Source organism: Pan troglodytes, chromosome 16, assembly GCF_028858775.2.
Source record: "Pan troglodytes isolate AG18354 chromosome 16, NHGRI_mPanTro3-v2.0_pri, whole genome shotgun sequence".
NCBI classification, from domain to species: Eukaryota; Metazoa; Chordata; class Mammalia; order Primates; family Hominidae; genus Pan; species Pan troglodytes.
The window spans coordinates 72,677,007-72,690,616 of record NC_072414.2 but is presented as its reverse complement, the minus strand read 5'-3'; the positions used below and the strand labels follow the sequence as shown (position 1 = coordinate 72,690,616).

The 13,610-nt window shown below is 47.2% G+C and overlaps 1 protein-coding gene across 1 annotated transcript in view; it reads right to left on the bottom strand.

The window, feature by feature from the left end:
- Window positions 1-11,488, bottom strand: part of ABHD17C (abhydrolase domain containing 17C, depalmitoylase) — a 60,344-nt gene extending 48,856 nt beyond the window's left edge. The window contains exon 1 of the mRNA XM_009429664.4: window positions 10,786-11,488. Coding sequence (XP_009427939.4) covers window positions 10,786-11,372 — 587 coding nt within the window. The 5' untranslated portion in view covers window positions 11,373-11,488. The remainder of the gene's footprint in view (window positions 1-10,785) is intronic.
- Window positions 11,489-13,610: the final 2,122 nt, after the last annotated feature.

Below are 13,610 nucleotides of genomic sequence, written 5' to 3'. Positions count from 1 at the left end.
AATCCATATGATCATCACTGCACAGGGTTTAGTTATGTCCATGACAGTCTCCAAAAACAGTCTGGATTAGGTAAGAATTCTCATCTGATTATCAATCATAATCACAGAGATTTTAGCTAGTAGATATACTTAACATCTGGAAACCCACTTTTTGTGGATATATTCTGAACACAGGCTCCTTTACATTTTCCCCCCAAAATAACTGCCCAGATTTCACTGTAACCATTAAAAAATGTAAAGTGAAGGAGCAAACTAATCATCAGTACTGGCAGTTCTCTACGCTCGTTTTTCCTTTGGAAATTTAAACAGTACTCTGTTAACAAGTAAGCTTGAGGTTAGGCTCCTCTCAGCGATTCAGCAAGTAATTGACCTACAACGGTTAACTATTCGTCTGAGCATTGAATCTGAATGACCTCGACTTCCTGGAAAACAGAGGTTTCCAATTTCACCATGGAGCCATGGTCCTTTAACACTCTAAAGTGAATCAATAATGTGGGAGTTATCAATGAGCTCCATTACACAGAGCTGCGAAAACGCCACATGAATCTGAGGTGCAAGGCATTATGGGAGCATTCATATTTTAAAAGGAAGCTTGCTGTTCAGGTCCCCCGGCCAACTAGGAAAAGGGAAGGTTAACTCTATTAAGGATCGTCCCATAAGTAAAGAGCAACCAGAACATCTTGAATGGTGCACACAATACAGGCTTTTGCCTTCTGGTCCTTGCCATCCCTAACTCTGCTCAGAGAAGTCTCTGATTCCTGCCCAGCTCCAAAAAGTGCAAAGTGGAGGGGGCAAACCAGGAATGGTTTGCAAAGTAACTGCAGGTGTTGGATTACAGGTAGGGTTTCCTCTCCTTTAAAGATCTCCCTTGGGGATATAAACACCTAGGTAGATGAAATGCTATCAGATTTAAAATACTAATGCATACCACTCTCCAAAGCTCTTGAGGCCATAAGCAACAATTCCAAAGAGACTTCCCCCTTAGCTACAAATAAAACTAAAACATCTTTACCGTTCCTCCACTTCCACAGCCACCAAGCTAGGCTTGACCTGGGTATGTGTATCTACACACAGTGGGAAAAGAAGCAACTTCTTTAACACTCCTTCTGATCTAAGCACCTAGTTTTCAGCATGATCTGAGCATTTGGTTATTATAGCTCTAAAAATTTTATCAATAATCCTAAACAATACCATCCTCTTACTATGTGGAAAGCACTGTGTTAAGCACCTGACAAGGTGGTTGCAGCTATGGTAACCATCATCATTATTTTAACTGAGGCTCGAAATGGTAGAAAACTTGCCTGAGGTCAAGCAGCTAATCACAGGCAGGACCTAAAATCACATCTGTTGAACTCTAAAATATATGCTCCTAACCACACACACACACACACACACACACACACACACACACACACACACACACAAAAATCATAGGAAGCTCAGAACTGCAGGGAACATTTCTCCCCAGGTTACCCTTGAGACAACCTTGCCCATGTGACTCTGACATAAGAGCCAGAATCAGTTCCGGTTGTAAACCCTCCAAATGAAGAACTAAATCATTAAACCATTTCACGCCAGGAACCTCCAACCCAAGCCACACAGAAGTCCACTGGCACCATCAAGTTTTGGCCATCTTCCCTCCCTTGCCTCTTTTCTCCTGCCTTCTTCACCTGATGCCTGGGCTGACCTCCACTGCCCCACAGGCTGTTCAGAATTATGTCCACACCACAGATCACTTCTCATCAGCAGTCCCATAGCCCGACGGTGGATGGTGTGTCAGCTGCAGGACAGGAGACAGCAGAGTCAACCAAAGGGAACAGACCTATTTTTCCATAGCCTTTCACTTTCAGGCTTGCAATGGGCACCCACACACACGTGGTCTCAAAAAGGCAATGATGTCACCGCTCTACTGACCTGGTTTAAGGAATTAATTGTAGTCTATTCTTCAAGGTCGATGCTCTCTTGTCAGACTGAGCTCTGTGTCACACAGGGAGCTCAGTGGAGAGCAGTGACGATTCCATGCAACCCTCCATCCACAACTAGAGGAGGGGCAGAAGCCTGACTCAGGAGGCACAGAAGTGACAGCATCCTGGGGTGTCCACATGCTCACCCAGCCACAGCCCCCTTCTCTCAGGACTGCGCCCTCCTGCAGGCTCCAAGGAGGTGGCTCCATTTCTTTCTTTCTTTTTTTTTTTTTTTTGCAGTATGTATTTATTATTATTATTATTATTATTATACTTTAAGTTTTAGAGTACATGTGTACAATGTGCAGGTTAGTTACATATGTACACATGTGCCATGCAGCCCTCACTAACCCGGGGGTACAACCAGGTGAAGCAAGGATGGGAACTTAGCATGAAGGAGCCCAGCTCCAGGCAGCCAGGTCAGAACAAGGCTAGGTGGGGTGGGCCTCAGTGATGTGCAGCGAGTGTGAATGAGGGAAAAGGCTTGAGTGTAGAAAGAGCAATGGGACAGGCATGTGGACAGGAGATGAGAGGAGCCAACCCCAGAGAGAGGCAGCTGGAGAGAGAGGAACGGGGAAGGAGCTTCAGGCTCCCTGGAATCTCACAGATACGAATGTGGTTTCTTTTCAACCACTACCCCTTCATATGGTTTACTCTAGTGGGTTCCTGGCCACCAAAGATCTTTATCTGAAACCATCTACAGCACTCTCCCCTCATCCACTGCTTTGCTTTCTGCAGTTTCAGCTATCCACGGTACAGAACAAGATACTCTGTGAGAGAGAGATCACATTCACTTAATTTTCATTATAGTATATTGGCACAATTGTTCTATTTTATTATTACCTATTACTGATAATCTCTTACTGTGCCTACTTTGTAAATTAAACTTTATTGTAGATATGTATGTATAGGAAAAAACATAATGTAAACCAGATTTGGTACTTTCCAAGGCTCAGGCATCCACTGGGGGTCTTGGAATGTATCCCCCACAGGTAAGGGGGGATAGCTGTACATTAATGTATAAAAAATCTTTTCTAACATTCCATTTTTTTCAACTCTTAACAAATTATAAGCGGGGCTGATCTTAATATACTCACTGGCTCTTGGACATTTCTAGGCTACTGTGTCTCAACTCTGGCTGTGTGTGTGCACACACGCACACTCATATACATAGACTGCACACTTAAAAAAAATCTACCTAGGAGATTCTGAAGTACAGCTAAGGTGGAGATCCACTGTACCAGAATGAATCCACCGTATTTCCCAGTGTAGTTAAGAAAAAGCAAATTCAAAAACATTAGGTGGTTTCCCTAAAACTCACAAAACACAGACTTACCAGAAGACACCTCAGAAGCCATGCAGTTGGATCACAATTCACTGTTCCAGGTTTCAAACAGTGGAATGTGAAGCCCAGAAGTGTGAAGTGTCTTGTTTAAGGGGGCTGCTATGGTTTGAATACCTGTGCCCTCCCAAACTGATGTTGAAATGTAATTGCCATGGTAACTGGATTAAGAAGTGGGACCCTTAACGGGTGATCAGGCCATGTGGGCTTCATTCTTATGCCTTATCTCAGAGAAGCTTCTTTATCAAAGAGGGAGTCTGCGCCTCTCTCCCCTCCTTCACTTGCCCTTTGGCTTTTCTGGAGGAAAGCTTTGAGCAAGAGCCTTCCTCCCGCCTTTGGTTCAAGAAGCCAGCCAGGAAGCAGAGCAGTCATCATCAGACACCAAACATGCAAGTGCCTCGATCTTGCATTTCCCAGCCTCCAGAAATTGGGAAAGAAACCTCTTTCTTTATAAACTACCCAGTCGCAGATCTTCTGTTACAGCTGCACAAAACTGACATAGTGAATTAGTGGGAGTGCTAGAGTCAGAACTGATTTTTCTACTCTAAAAGGTTTTGTTTGTCTTTTTTGAATCACATCTTTTAGATGAAATTAGAAAGCCTATTATTTAAAGCAGCCCTAACAAAAAAAAAGCACTCTGTTATCCAAATAATAATCTCCTAACTGTATATGTTGAGACTCTGGATTCCTGTACACAGGCTTCTTAAAGTAGAGCAGATTTATAGTTTCAACACGAGCCTAAGCAAAATCCAGTACAGAGGGTAAACTCTGCTATCAAAATGAATACTGCAATTCCTAAAGCCAGATTTTGGAGTCTTATATGGGATTATCAACACTGAAGAGAGTTGTTACTAAATTTGGAGACAGAGTGAGGAATAGAAGCAGTAATATAAGGTAGGGAATGACCTTAAAGGGAAACTCTAAGTAATCTCAGGACCGTATGATTTAAGTGACTTCTGCAGGGGAAAAAAATGCTTTCTACACCAATATGACATGGCATTATTAGAATTTTAAGACTTGATTTTGGTTTTTGGAGACAGGTTCTTGTTATGTTGCCCGGGCTGGTCTCAAACTCCTGGGCTCAGAGACTACAGGCATGAGCCACCACGCCCAGCTAATTTATTTTTTGTAGAGACAAGGTCTCACTATGTTGCCCAGGCTGGTCTGAGACTCCTGGGCTCAAGCAATCCTCCCACCTCAGCCTCCCAGTAACTGAGACTACAGGGAGGTCTCAGTGAGGCTGTGTCACCGTGCCTGACCTAAGACTGAATTTTAGAGAAGACTGAGCCTCTAAGAGTGCACTAAATGAAAACAACTGTGCTCGGAAGAGAACACATTAAGGAGTTATTGCCCATTAACACAGAAAATGAAGTCATCTGTCAGATCCTTTGCAACTGGATTATTGGAGAAAAGCAAGGCCCCTCAAAACAGAACCACGGGTAAGTAAATTGTGGTGAGAGGAGAGTGAGAGCTCAGATTCTGGTACTGATAAAGAGAGAAAACCTGCCGAACCACACGGTGAGGCAAGCCGGAAGAGCCAGGTATGACAAAAGAGCACTTGGAAACAGGCTGAAGGTGGACCAAAGAGAAGGGCTCTGAGTGGATCCCCAAAACGGACTATGCCTACTTCAATTTCAACAGGTCTGTTCTTAAGAGTTACATTCTTCCTGTTCACATACTGGCTGCCTTGAATTGCAAGCCAACATTCTATTTCCTTTGTAGAAATATCATTGTGCTTTCCCCTTATGTCAAACAGTATTCATAACATTTCTGTTTTTTTTGTTTGTTTGTTTTTGTTTTTTTTGAGATGGAGTCTCGCTCTGTCGCCCAGGCTGGAGTGCAGTGGCGTAATCTCGGCTCACTGCAACCTCTGCCTCCCGGGTTCAAGCCATTCTCATGCCTCAGCCTCTTGAGTAGGTGGGATTATAGGTGCCTGCCACCACGACCAGCTAATTTGTGTATTTTTAGTAGAGATGGGGTTTCACCATGTTGGCCAGGCTAGTCTCAAACTCCTGACCTCAAATGATCCGCCCGCCTCAGCCTCCCAAAGTGCTGGGATTACAGCTGTGAGCCACCGCGGCCGACATATTTCTGTTTTTCTGTTCCCTAATCACTCGAACTCAAGCACAAACTCTAAGCTTTCTTCCCTTAATGGCATCATAGTATTCCCTCTGAGAACACTGAGAACAAAGAAGTTAGGTTATTAACTTCAACATGCCCAGGAAAGTAACTTGCTACTGGAGGAGAATTCCACCCTGAGACTGCTGGCTGTGAACACCATTCACAACCAACAGAAGGTGTTTTTCAAGGGTCCCACGACCTGAGAGGATGCCACTACAGCTTTGCTGTGACATGGATTTTCCAATTATGGATCCTGTGAATCACCGACACAAAAGTTATAAAACAGCAAATCATAGTTACGTATTCAAAATGCCTCTGAAATCTATCCATCCTTTTACAACAAAAAGAAACAGCTTGGGATTAACGATACTTCAAGAGTACGTAGTACACGGTCTGGCACAAGCAGAGCATAAATAAATGTGTGTTTAACAGTTTGGGGTTTTTTGTTTGTTTTGTTTTTTGAGACAGGATCTCACTCTGTTGCCCAGGCTAGAGAGCAGTGGCACAATCACGGCTCACTGCAGTCTCAAACTTTGGGGCTCAGACGATCCTCCCACCTCAGCCTCCTGGGTAGCTGGAACTACAGGCACACACCACCACACCTGGCTACTTTTAAAAATTTTTTGTAGAGATGGGGGTCCCAACTATGTTGCCCAGGCCGGTCTTGAACTCCTGGGCTCAAGTGATCCTCCTGCCTAGGCCTCCCAAATTGCTGGGTTTACAGGTATGAGCCGCCACACCCAGCCTATGTTTAATGGTTTACTGGTCAAATGAAGGAATAAATGAAATATTAAGTCTTTTGTAATTTGCCTTTTGTACTAAAGGCACCGAAGAGTCTTATTTATCTTCTTCCCTCTGCATCTGCTTTCTCTGACTGTATCAACGTTTCTCTGCCTACATTACCAAACGCCTCTCTCCTCCACAGCTTTTGTCACCAGCATCAAAAAGAAGCATCAAAGACGACTTCTGTGGATGGCATCAGCAGACACCTAAGTTACAAATGTCCAAACAGGAGAGTCCCACTCTCCTGTTCCTCCAGATTAAAATATTTCAGCTAAAATACTCTGCCTCCTTTACACCTCATTCTTCGGGCTATTTGCTTGTTTGGGTTTATAGTTTCAAATCAGTCTGATTCACTGTCTCTTGAGTCATGGTGCCACTTGTGCACACACAGTCTAAAACTGTTCAGCCCTAAGAGGATCCCCTGGAAGGATGTGTGTTGAGGAGGCTGAATCTGCCTACTCCCACCTTAACCAATAGGCAGCCATTCCTGCACAGATTAATCACTTTACTTCCCCAACTCAAGTGACAACAATACACTCCAATAAGGTGACCCTGATTTTCAGTGTCTTTTCCACAGATATGTCTAAGTGATTTCAATTCATTCCCTCACTTGTTTGTATTCACAACATACTTATATTTCTTACCAGTAATGCAAACGTAAAACAAGTTTTGATCTTGGGGCTCTCCATCATGCTCAATGAGCTCTCCTCATTGTGCATGCCACTCTTCCTGGCTCCTTCAAACCCTGCCTCTCCGCTACACTCTTTTCAGTAACTTTTCAAGAGTTTAAAATAATCATCTATTGGCCAAACGGCAACAACCACCTTTCTTACCAAATCTACTTCCTCCTGAAACCCTTACTCTGGATTACGTGCCCACCTTAATACTCATGATCTGGGGGGATTCACTGTCTTTATCCATGCATGAGGGGTCTGCACACTGGTAGTATTTACATCTGTTTCAAGGGCTGGACAGCTCACTCTAGCATGAGCAGGAGCTGGCACAAATAGGTAATGGATAAAAGATGTAGAGACATACAAAGGATGGGTTAGTATTGTTCTTCTCTTCAATACAGACATTTCAGTGTCACAAGAACACCAATACAATGAATACAAAGTGGATGAGGCCTCAAGCCAATACATCTGGCCCTTTTTTTTTTTTTTGTCTATGGTTGTACCCATGGATATTAAACCCCGAAGATAAAATAAGATCCAAGTACTTGTAAGAGTCCAACTTAGGAAAAATTAACTTTACCCCACTTATTTATGGGGCGCCCATTATGTGCAATTTGTTCAACAAATACCAATGACTACCTATTATTTTAAGACATTTTGCCAACTGTCAGGAATAGAGAAGACATAGTGTCCCTGCCCTCAGAGATCTTCCAATTTAGTGGAGATACAGTTAAATAACAGATATAGCAACACTGTGATAACTCAAGCAAAGGGGCTGAGTACCAGGTGCACAGGGAACACAAAGGGTCTCCTAATCCAATTAAGATCCAGTCAGGATCCATTGTTCCTAGCACAGGAGAAGGGCAGATACAAAAGACGATGTGAGCAGAAGAGTGGGGCAAAGTCCTGAGTGTGGGGCTTTGGGGCCTGCAGGGCACTGCACCTTACAGTCCTCCTGGGGGAATAATCTTAAGTACAGAGATGAAGATGACTCAGAACAAGGCAAGCTCTCCAATCAGTGTCCTGGGGAGTGTGGTTAACTAGGAGGGCAGGAAAGATAAAGATTCCCAAAGAAGACATGGGGGATGGCTGGTGGAAAACAGAGTCTGACCCAGTAACAGAAGAATGGACACATGGGATGGAAGGCATTCCTGCCATGGCACTGACCTGAATTAAGCTGTAAAAGAAGAGAGAATAGCATAAGAACTTGCTCCAGGCAAGTAAGAGCAGAAGAACCATACTGAACAGCAAGAGGAAAGTGGTTGAGGGGCCGATTGGCTTCAGAATTAGGTAACTCTTATGTCAGCAGAATAACCAAGACACACAAATGCACCTCCTGAAGAATCTGATAAATATGATTACCGTGGCAATGGTGCCCTCGCAAGAGTACTAAACTGGTAGTCAAGAGACCTACTGCTGATTTGCCGCCAGTCTATCCTCCTGTCAGATGAGCTGGGTGAACGTGAGCAGTGTCCATACATGAGTTGGGAAATAAATTTAGCAATTCACAACCATCTTTTTTTTTTCTTTTTTATAAAAGTGAAATAGGCCAGGCGCGGTGGCTCATGCCTGTAATCCCAGCACTTTGGGAGTCCCAGGTGGGCGGATTATGAGGTCAGGAGATCGAGACCATCCTGGCTAACACGGTGAAACCCCGTCTCTACTAAAAATACAAAAAATTAGCCGGACGCGGTGGCGGGCGCCTGTAGTCCCAGCTACTCGGGAGGCTGAGGCAGGAGAATGGCGTGAACCCGGGAGGCGGAGCTTACAGTGAGCCAAGATGGCGCCACTGCACTCCAGCCTGGGCGACAGAGCAAGACTCCGTCTCAAAGAAAAAAAAAAAAAAAAAAAAAAAAAGGGAAATAAAACAACATATTCTGCTATGTGTGCTGCCCATAGAAAAATTACTGTTTTGTGAAGCATTGGCTTCAGGTATGTGGATACAGACGTGTATGTGTGCTTGATCAAAACGTAAAATGTGTTTCTTACTGTGAGGTTACAGTCAAAACAGTTTGAAAAGCACAAGACATGAGGATCTATAAGGTTCCTTCAAATTCTAAGCTTCGCATGCAGCCTTTAAATTCTAACCTATTTTACAGGTGAATAAATTAACTTAGATATGAGTTCTGGTATAACATTAAATAAATCATGGGCAATCTTTAGACATACCATCAGATAATTCAAAATTATCCAAAACAATTACCCTTAATTCAACGGATACACTATCAGATAATTCAACATTATCCAAAACAACGCCCCTTAATTCAACTAAATATGACCAAAAAAAAAAAAAAAGTTTCCAGGAAATAACTACACTCCACGTAAGCTATAACACAGACACACCTGTATATTTGGGGCAAAGGGTGAGCCATGTGAAAGGCTTTCATTGTAATGTGGACATGCACACACAGAAGCAATGTTCTATGGAAACTCTTCAATTAAAAAATCTACTCAAGGTAGGATTTTCATGTTTCAAATTTTAAAGATCTAATGCCAACCTTATTTTTAATACCTTTGCCAACAGCAAATTCTAGCAAGCTATCGACTGTGTGTGACACATACTTTTGAAACCCTTTACTGGAACAGGTGGCTTTTAACTACTTACAGACTCTGACCCAATGCATCTGCATATGATACATTCTCATCTGCCTAAGCCACTTTCGAAAAGCTATAATCCCAATGAGGGCATCCCCTTCAGGACTTCAGGAGGGCATAAACATGCAACATAGAGCAAATATTAAGTACTTCCCTGTTGGACAAGCCATTTTCCCAGACAGGCAAGGAGTCACTTAGGAACATATGCGTGAGTACGAATGAAAAAAAAAAATCATTTACGTTGGTGATGTGCATAAGCAAACAGGTTTTAGATAAAAACTATAGAAGGGTCCATGGCGACAATAATGCCCGGTGTACTTCCTCTGGGGACTCTTTCATCTGAAGAAATCAAATCTCATCATAGACATGGCCTCAGGTTATTTTCACCATCACTGCTATGAGGCAGGTCGGAAAGGTCACAGATACCCAAACTGGAGCACAAACAGGTAACCTGACCTGCCCATGTATAAGACTTTTGTCTAACAGTGAATAAAAGTCAGGTTTTTGGTTTGCTTGTTATAAAACAACCAGGTCTAACCCCTAAACCATGCCCCCAGTTTGTGCCTGGCTCACAGATGGCCCACCCTAAACACTTTTCAGTCCTTCTGTGAATGCTAATTTAAGGTCAGAGATTTCCCACCCCTGCAAGTTTCGAACTTATCCTGGACTGTTATGGAGGCCGTGTGGAAGGTGCCAGGCCCACAGCTACCAGCTAACTTCCTGCCCCACAGTGCCACTACTTTGCCCCACCAGGAGGCAAACTCCCCGCTCCACCCGACGCTCCAGCTGCTTCCAAGGTTGCCCAGACATTGTCCTGCCCGCACTTTACAACCAGAAAGTCTTTTAGAGGCCATCCTGTCTCGCCCACTGACTTTACAGGGAAGGAAACTGAGTCTAGAAACCCATGTGCCTTGCCCAAGGTCACTTCAGCTCGTACAAACGAAACACGAACCAAGTTGTTTCTTTCTGCCCGGTACTTAAGCACCCACACGCTGCCACTCGCGGTGACAGGAGCCACAAAAGACCCAGCCGGTGGGCCGGCGACACACAGGCGAGCCAAAGCAGGCAAAATTCTCTGAGTCCGAGCTCTCCAGGAACCTGAAGGCTGGCGCGGTTTTTGGAGAGGGTGGGAGCAAGCCAGGGAGGGACAAGAAAAGCGAATTTACGGCGGCCAAGGGGCTCTCCGCTGGTCCTCAGCCCCGGAGGAGGGGCCCCTCTCCTGGCAGGCCGCCCCAGGGGCCCCAAGAGACCCCCACCCCGCCTCCCCACAGCTGGAAGTCAGGCCTGGCGACCCCGGCGGGCTCACCGGGTGCGCAGCGCCTGCCACGCGGCGTCGATGTCGGCGTAGAGGTTCTTCTCGGAGGGCTTGCCCGAGCTGACGCCGTATCCCGAGTAGTCGTAGGAGAAGATGTTGCAGTTGATGCGGGAGCCGAGGCCGATGTAGAAGCTGCACATCTGGCCCAGGTCCACGGCGTTGCCGTGCGAGAAAAGCAGCGTGTAGCGGCTGGAGGGCGCGCAGCGCACGAACATGCAGCCGAGCCGGTTGTCCCGGGCCGTGCGCGAGAAGAAGACCTCGACGGCGTCCAGCTCGCGCTGCGAGTACTGCCAGTCGGCGCGCTCGCTGAGGTGCAGGCTGCACGCACCGGGCCCCGCGCCCGCGCCCTCCTCGGGCTGCTGCGGTGCCGGCTGGGCCGCGGCGGCGGCGGTAGCCTGGGCCGGGGCCGGGGCGGACGCGCCGGCGCCGCGCTGCTCCGGCGCCAGCACCGTGTAGGTGGGCTCGGGCGGCAGGAAGGCCAGCTTGGCGGCGATGCGGCTCGGGCAGGGCGGGCAGCAGAAGAGCCAGCACAGCTCGCCCAGCGAGAAGCCGTTCATCCTGGGGCCTGGCTCGGGCATCGGGACGGCCTGGTGCCCGCCGCCGGCCTGGCTGGCTGGCTGGCTGGCCCGGGAGGACGGAGGGCGGACGCGCGGCGAGGGAGCGGGCAGGCGAGCGCGGAGGGCGGCTGCAGCCCGCCCGCCCGGCGGCAGGAGGAGGCGGAGGCGGAGGAGGGCAGGAGGCGGGGCCGGCCCGGCGGGCGCGGCGCTCGGAGCCCGGGCGGGTCAGCGGCGGCCCCGGAGCCCAGGCGAGGCGCGGGCGGCCCGGGCCCGCGCGCGGCACACAAAGCCGGCGGCGGCGGCCATGGCCGGCTCGTGCGCGCCGCCCCCCCGCTCCCGTTCCCGCTCCCGCACGCCCGCCGCCGCCGCCGCCGCCACTTCCGGGTTACCGCGCGGCGGCGCCGCCGCTGGGACGCGGCGCAGGGCCGGGCATCGGGGCGGGGCGCTGCGGGCAAGGGCGCGGGCACCTTCCCCGGCCTGGGAAGCACGTTCTCGACCTGCGGCCGACGGGGTCTTCCAGGCGGCTCCGGGGCCCGGAGAAGCTGGGTGCCGGGGCTGGGGGCTTTGCGCCCGGACAGCTGGGCCGATCTGCAGAGGGGACCCTGGAGGGGGTGCATGTGTCCCGGGGTGGACCGCTCCCCTCCCCTCCCCCTGGGATTCCCTCCCCCAAATCCAGGTTTCTCCCGTGGATGGAGGTTCTTGGGAGTCTACTGAAAAGGAAACTAAGGGGTGGACAAGAGTTGGAATGTGCCCGAAATATTTGGCTCTCGTGTGTGCTGCTTTCTGAACGGGCTCAGTACCAAAAGTTCTCAGCACCGTAAGGGGTACCGGGGTTGTGGGATAGGGTGGTCATCAGTGTGTTTCTTATTAGGAGAGGCTGTTTCTGTATAGGTAGCAACAGCGTTTCCTTTCTAAGGGCATGGTTTTACCCTCAGTACATTTCTGTATCTATAAAAGTCAGCTGTTAGAACAGGAGGGTACTGTATTTAGCAACAAACCATGTTGAGGTTGTCATTTCTAATCCCACGTGTGGCAGATTTTCCGGTAGTAAGTATATACTAGGTATCGTTTACAGTGTTTGTGTCTCTAGAGTTGTTTTGGGTCCAGGATTTTTCAGTGGTCTTAGTCATGAACGATTCTTATACTGCTTTAAATCTACTGTAATCTTGGCAGCCACCTTTACATGATTTTTCAAATATAACTCTCGGTGCCTTGAAACTGTGCTCTGGTGCCAGTTTCCACAGAGCCTTCTATACTTCCTTTTTCCCGCCTGATTTGGCAGCTGAAGAATTCCCTTTCAGGAACTGACAGGAGATACCCTTCCTGGACTGCCAGCAGGGCAGCTAGAGACGGGGAGGTTGGCACAATCCCTACGCTGGGTCTGTTGTTTTAACTCACAGATGTCCTGAGAATTTTACCTTTCGTTGTGACTTTCCACAGGACGAATATTTTGAGCACCGTCATCTAAATGAATTGCCGATACTGATTTCATGAACCTTCAGGACCTCGCTTTTAATTTTTTCTTTTTTAAGAGACAGGGTCTTACTGTATTGTCCAGGCTGGACTCCCAACTCCTGGGCTCAAATGACCCTCCGGCCTGCCTCCTAAGTAGCTAGGACTACCGGCACATGCCACCTTGCCCAGCTAGGACCTGGGTTTTAAAAGGCCATTTCTTCACTAAAACAATTTTACTTGTTTTTGAACTATTCAAACTTGATTTTTAAAAACCTGGTAACAAAGCCTGTCCAGATTGCATATTTGAAGTCTGTTTTGAAGGTTTTCATACTTGGTGAAAACATAAAGCCCAATTTTAGCTTTGCAGGTTTGCATTTCCTTTTTTTTTTTTTTTTTTTAAAATTTTTTTCTGCGAAAATCCTTTAAAAAGAAAAAAAAAGCTTTATACAGCTGGGCACAGTGACTCACGCCTGTAATCCCACCACTTTGGGAGGCTGAGGAGGGTGGATCACTTGAGGTCAGAAGTTCAAGACCAGCCTGGCCAACATGGTGAAACTCCGTCTCTACTAAAAATACAAAAATTAGCTGGCCATGGTGGCGTGCACCTATAATCCCAGCTACTTAGGAGGCTGAGGCACGAGAATCACTTGAAGCTAGGAGGCAGAGGTTACGGTGAGCCGAGATCACGCCACTGCACTCCAGCCTGGGTGACAGAGTGAGACTATGTCTCAAAAAAATAAAAAGGCTTTCTAACTTGCTACACATTGGTATACTTTGGTCACTTTATTGTATTCAGCATTTATG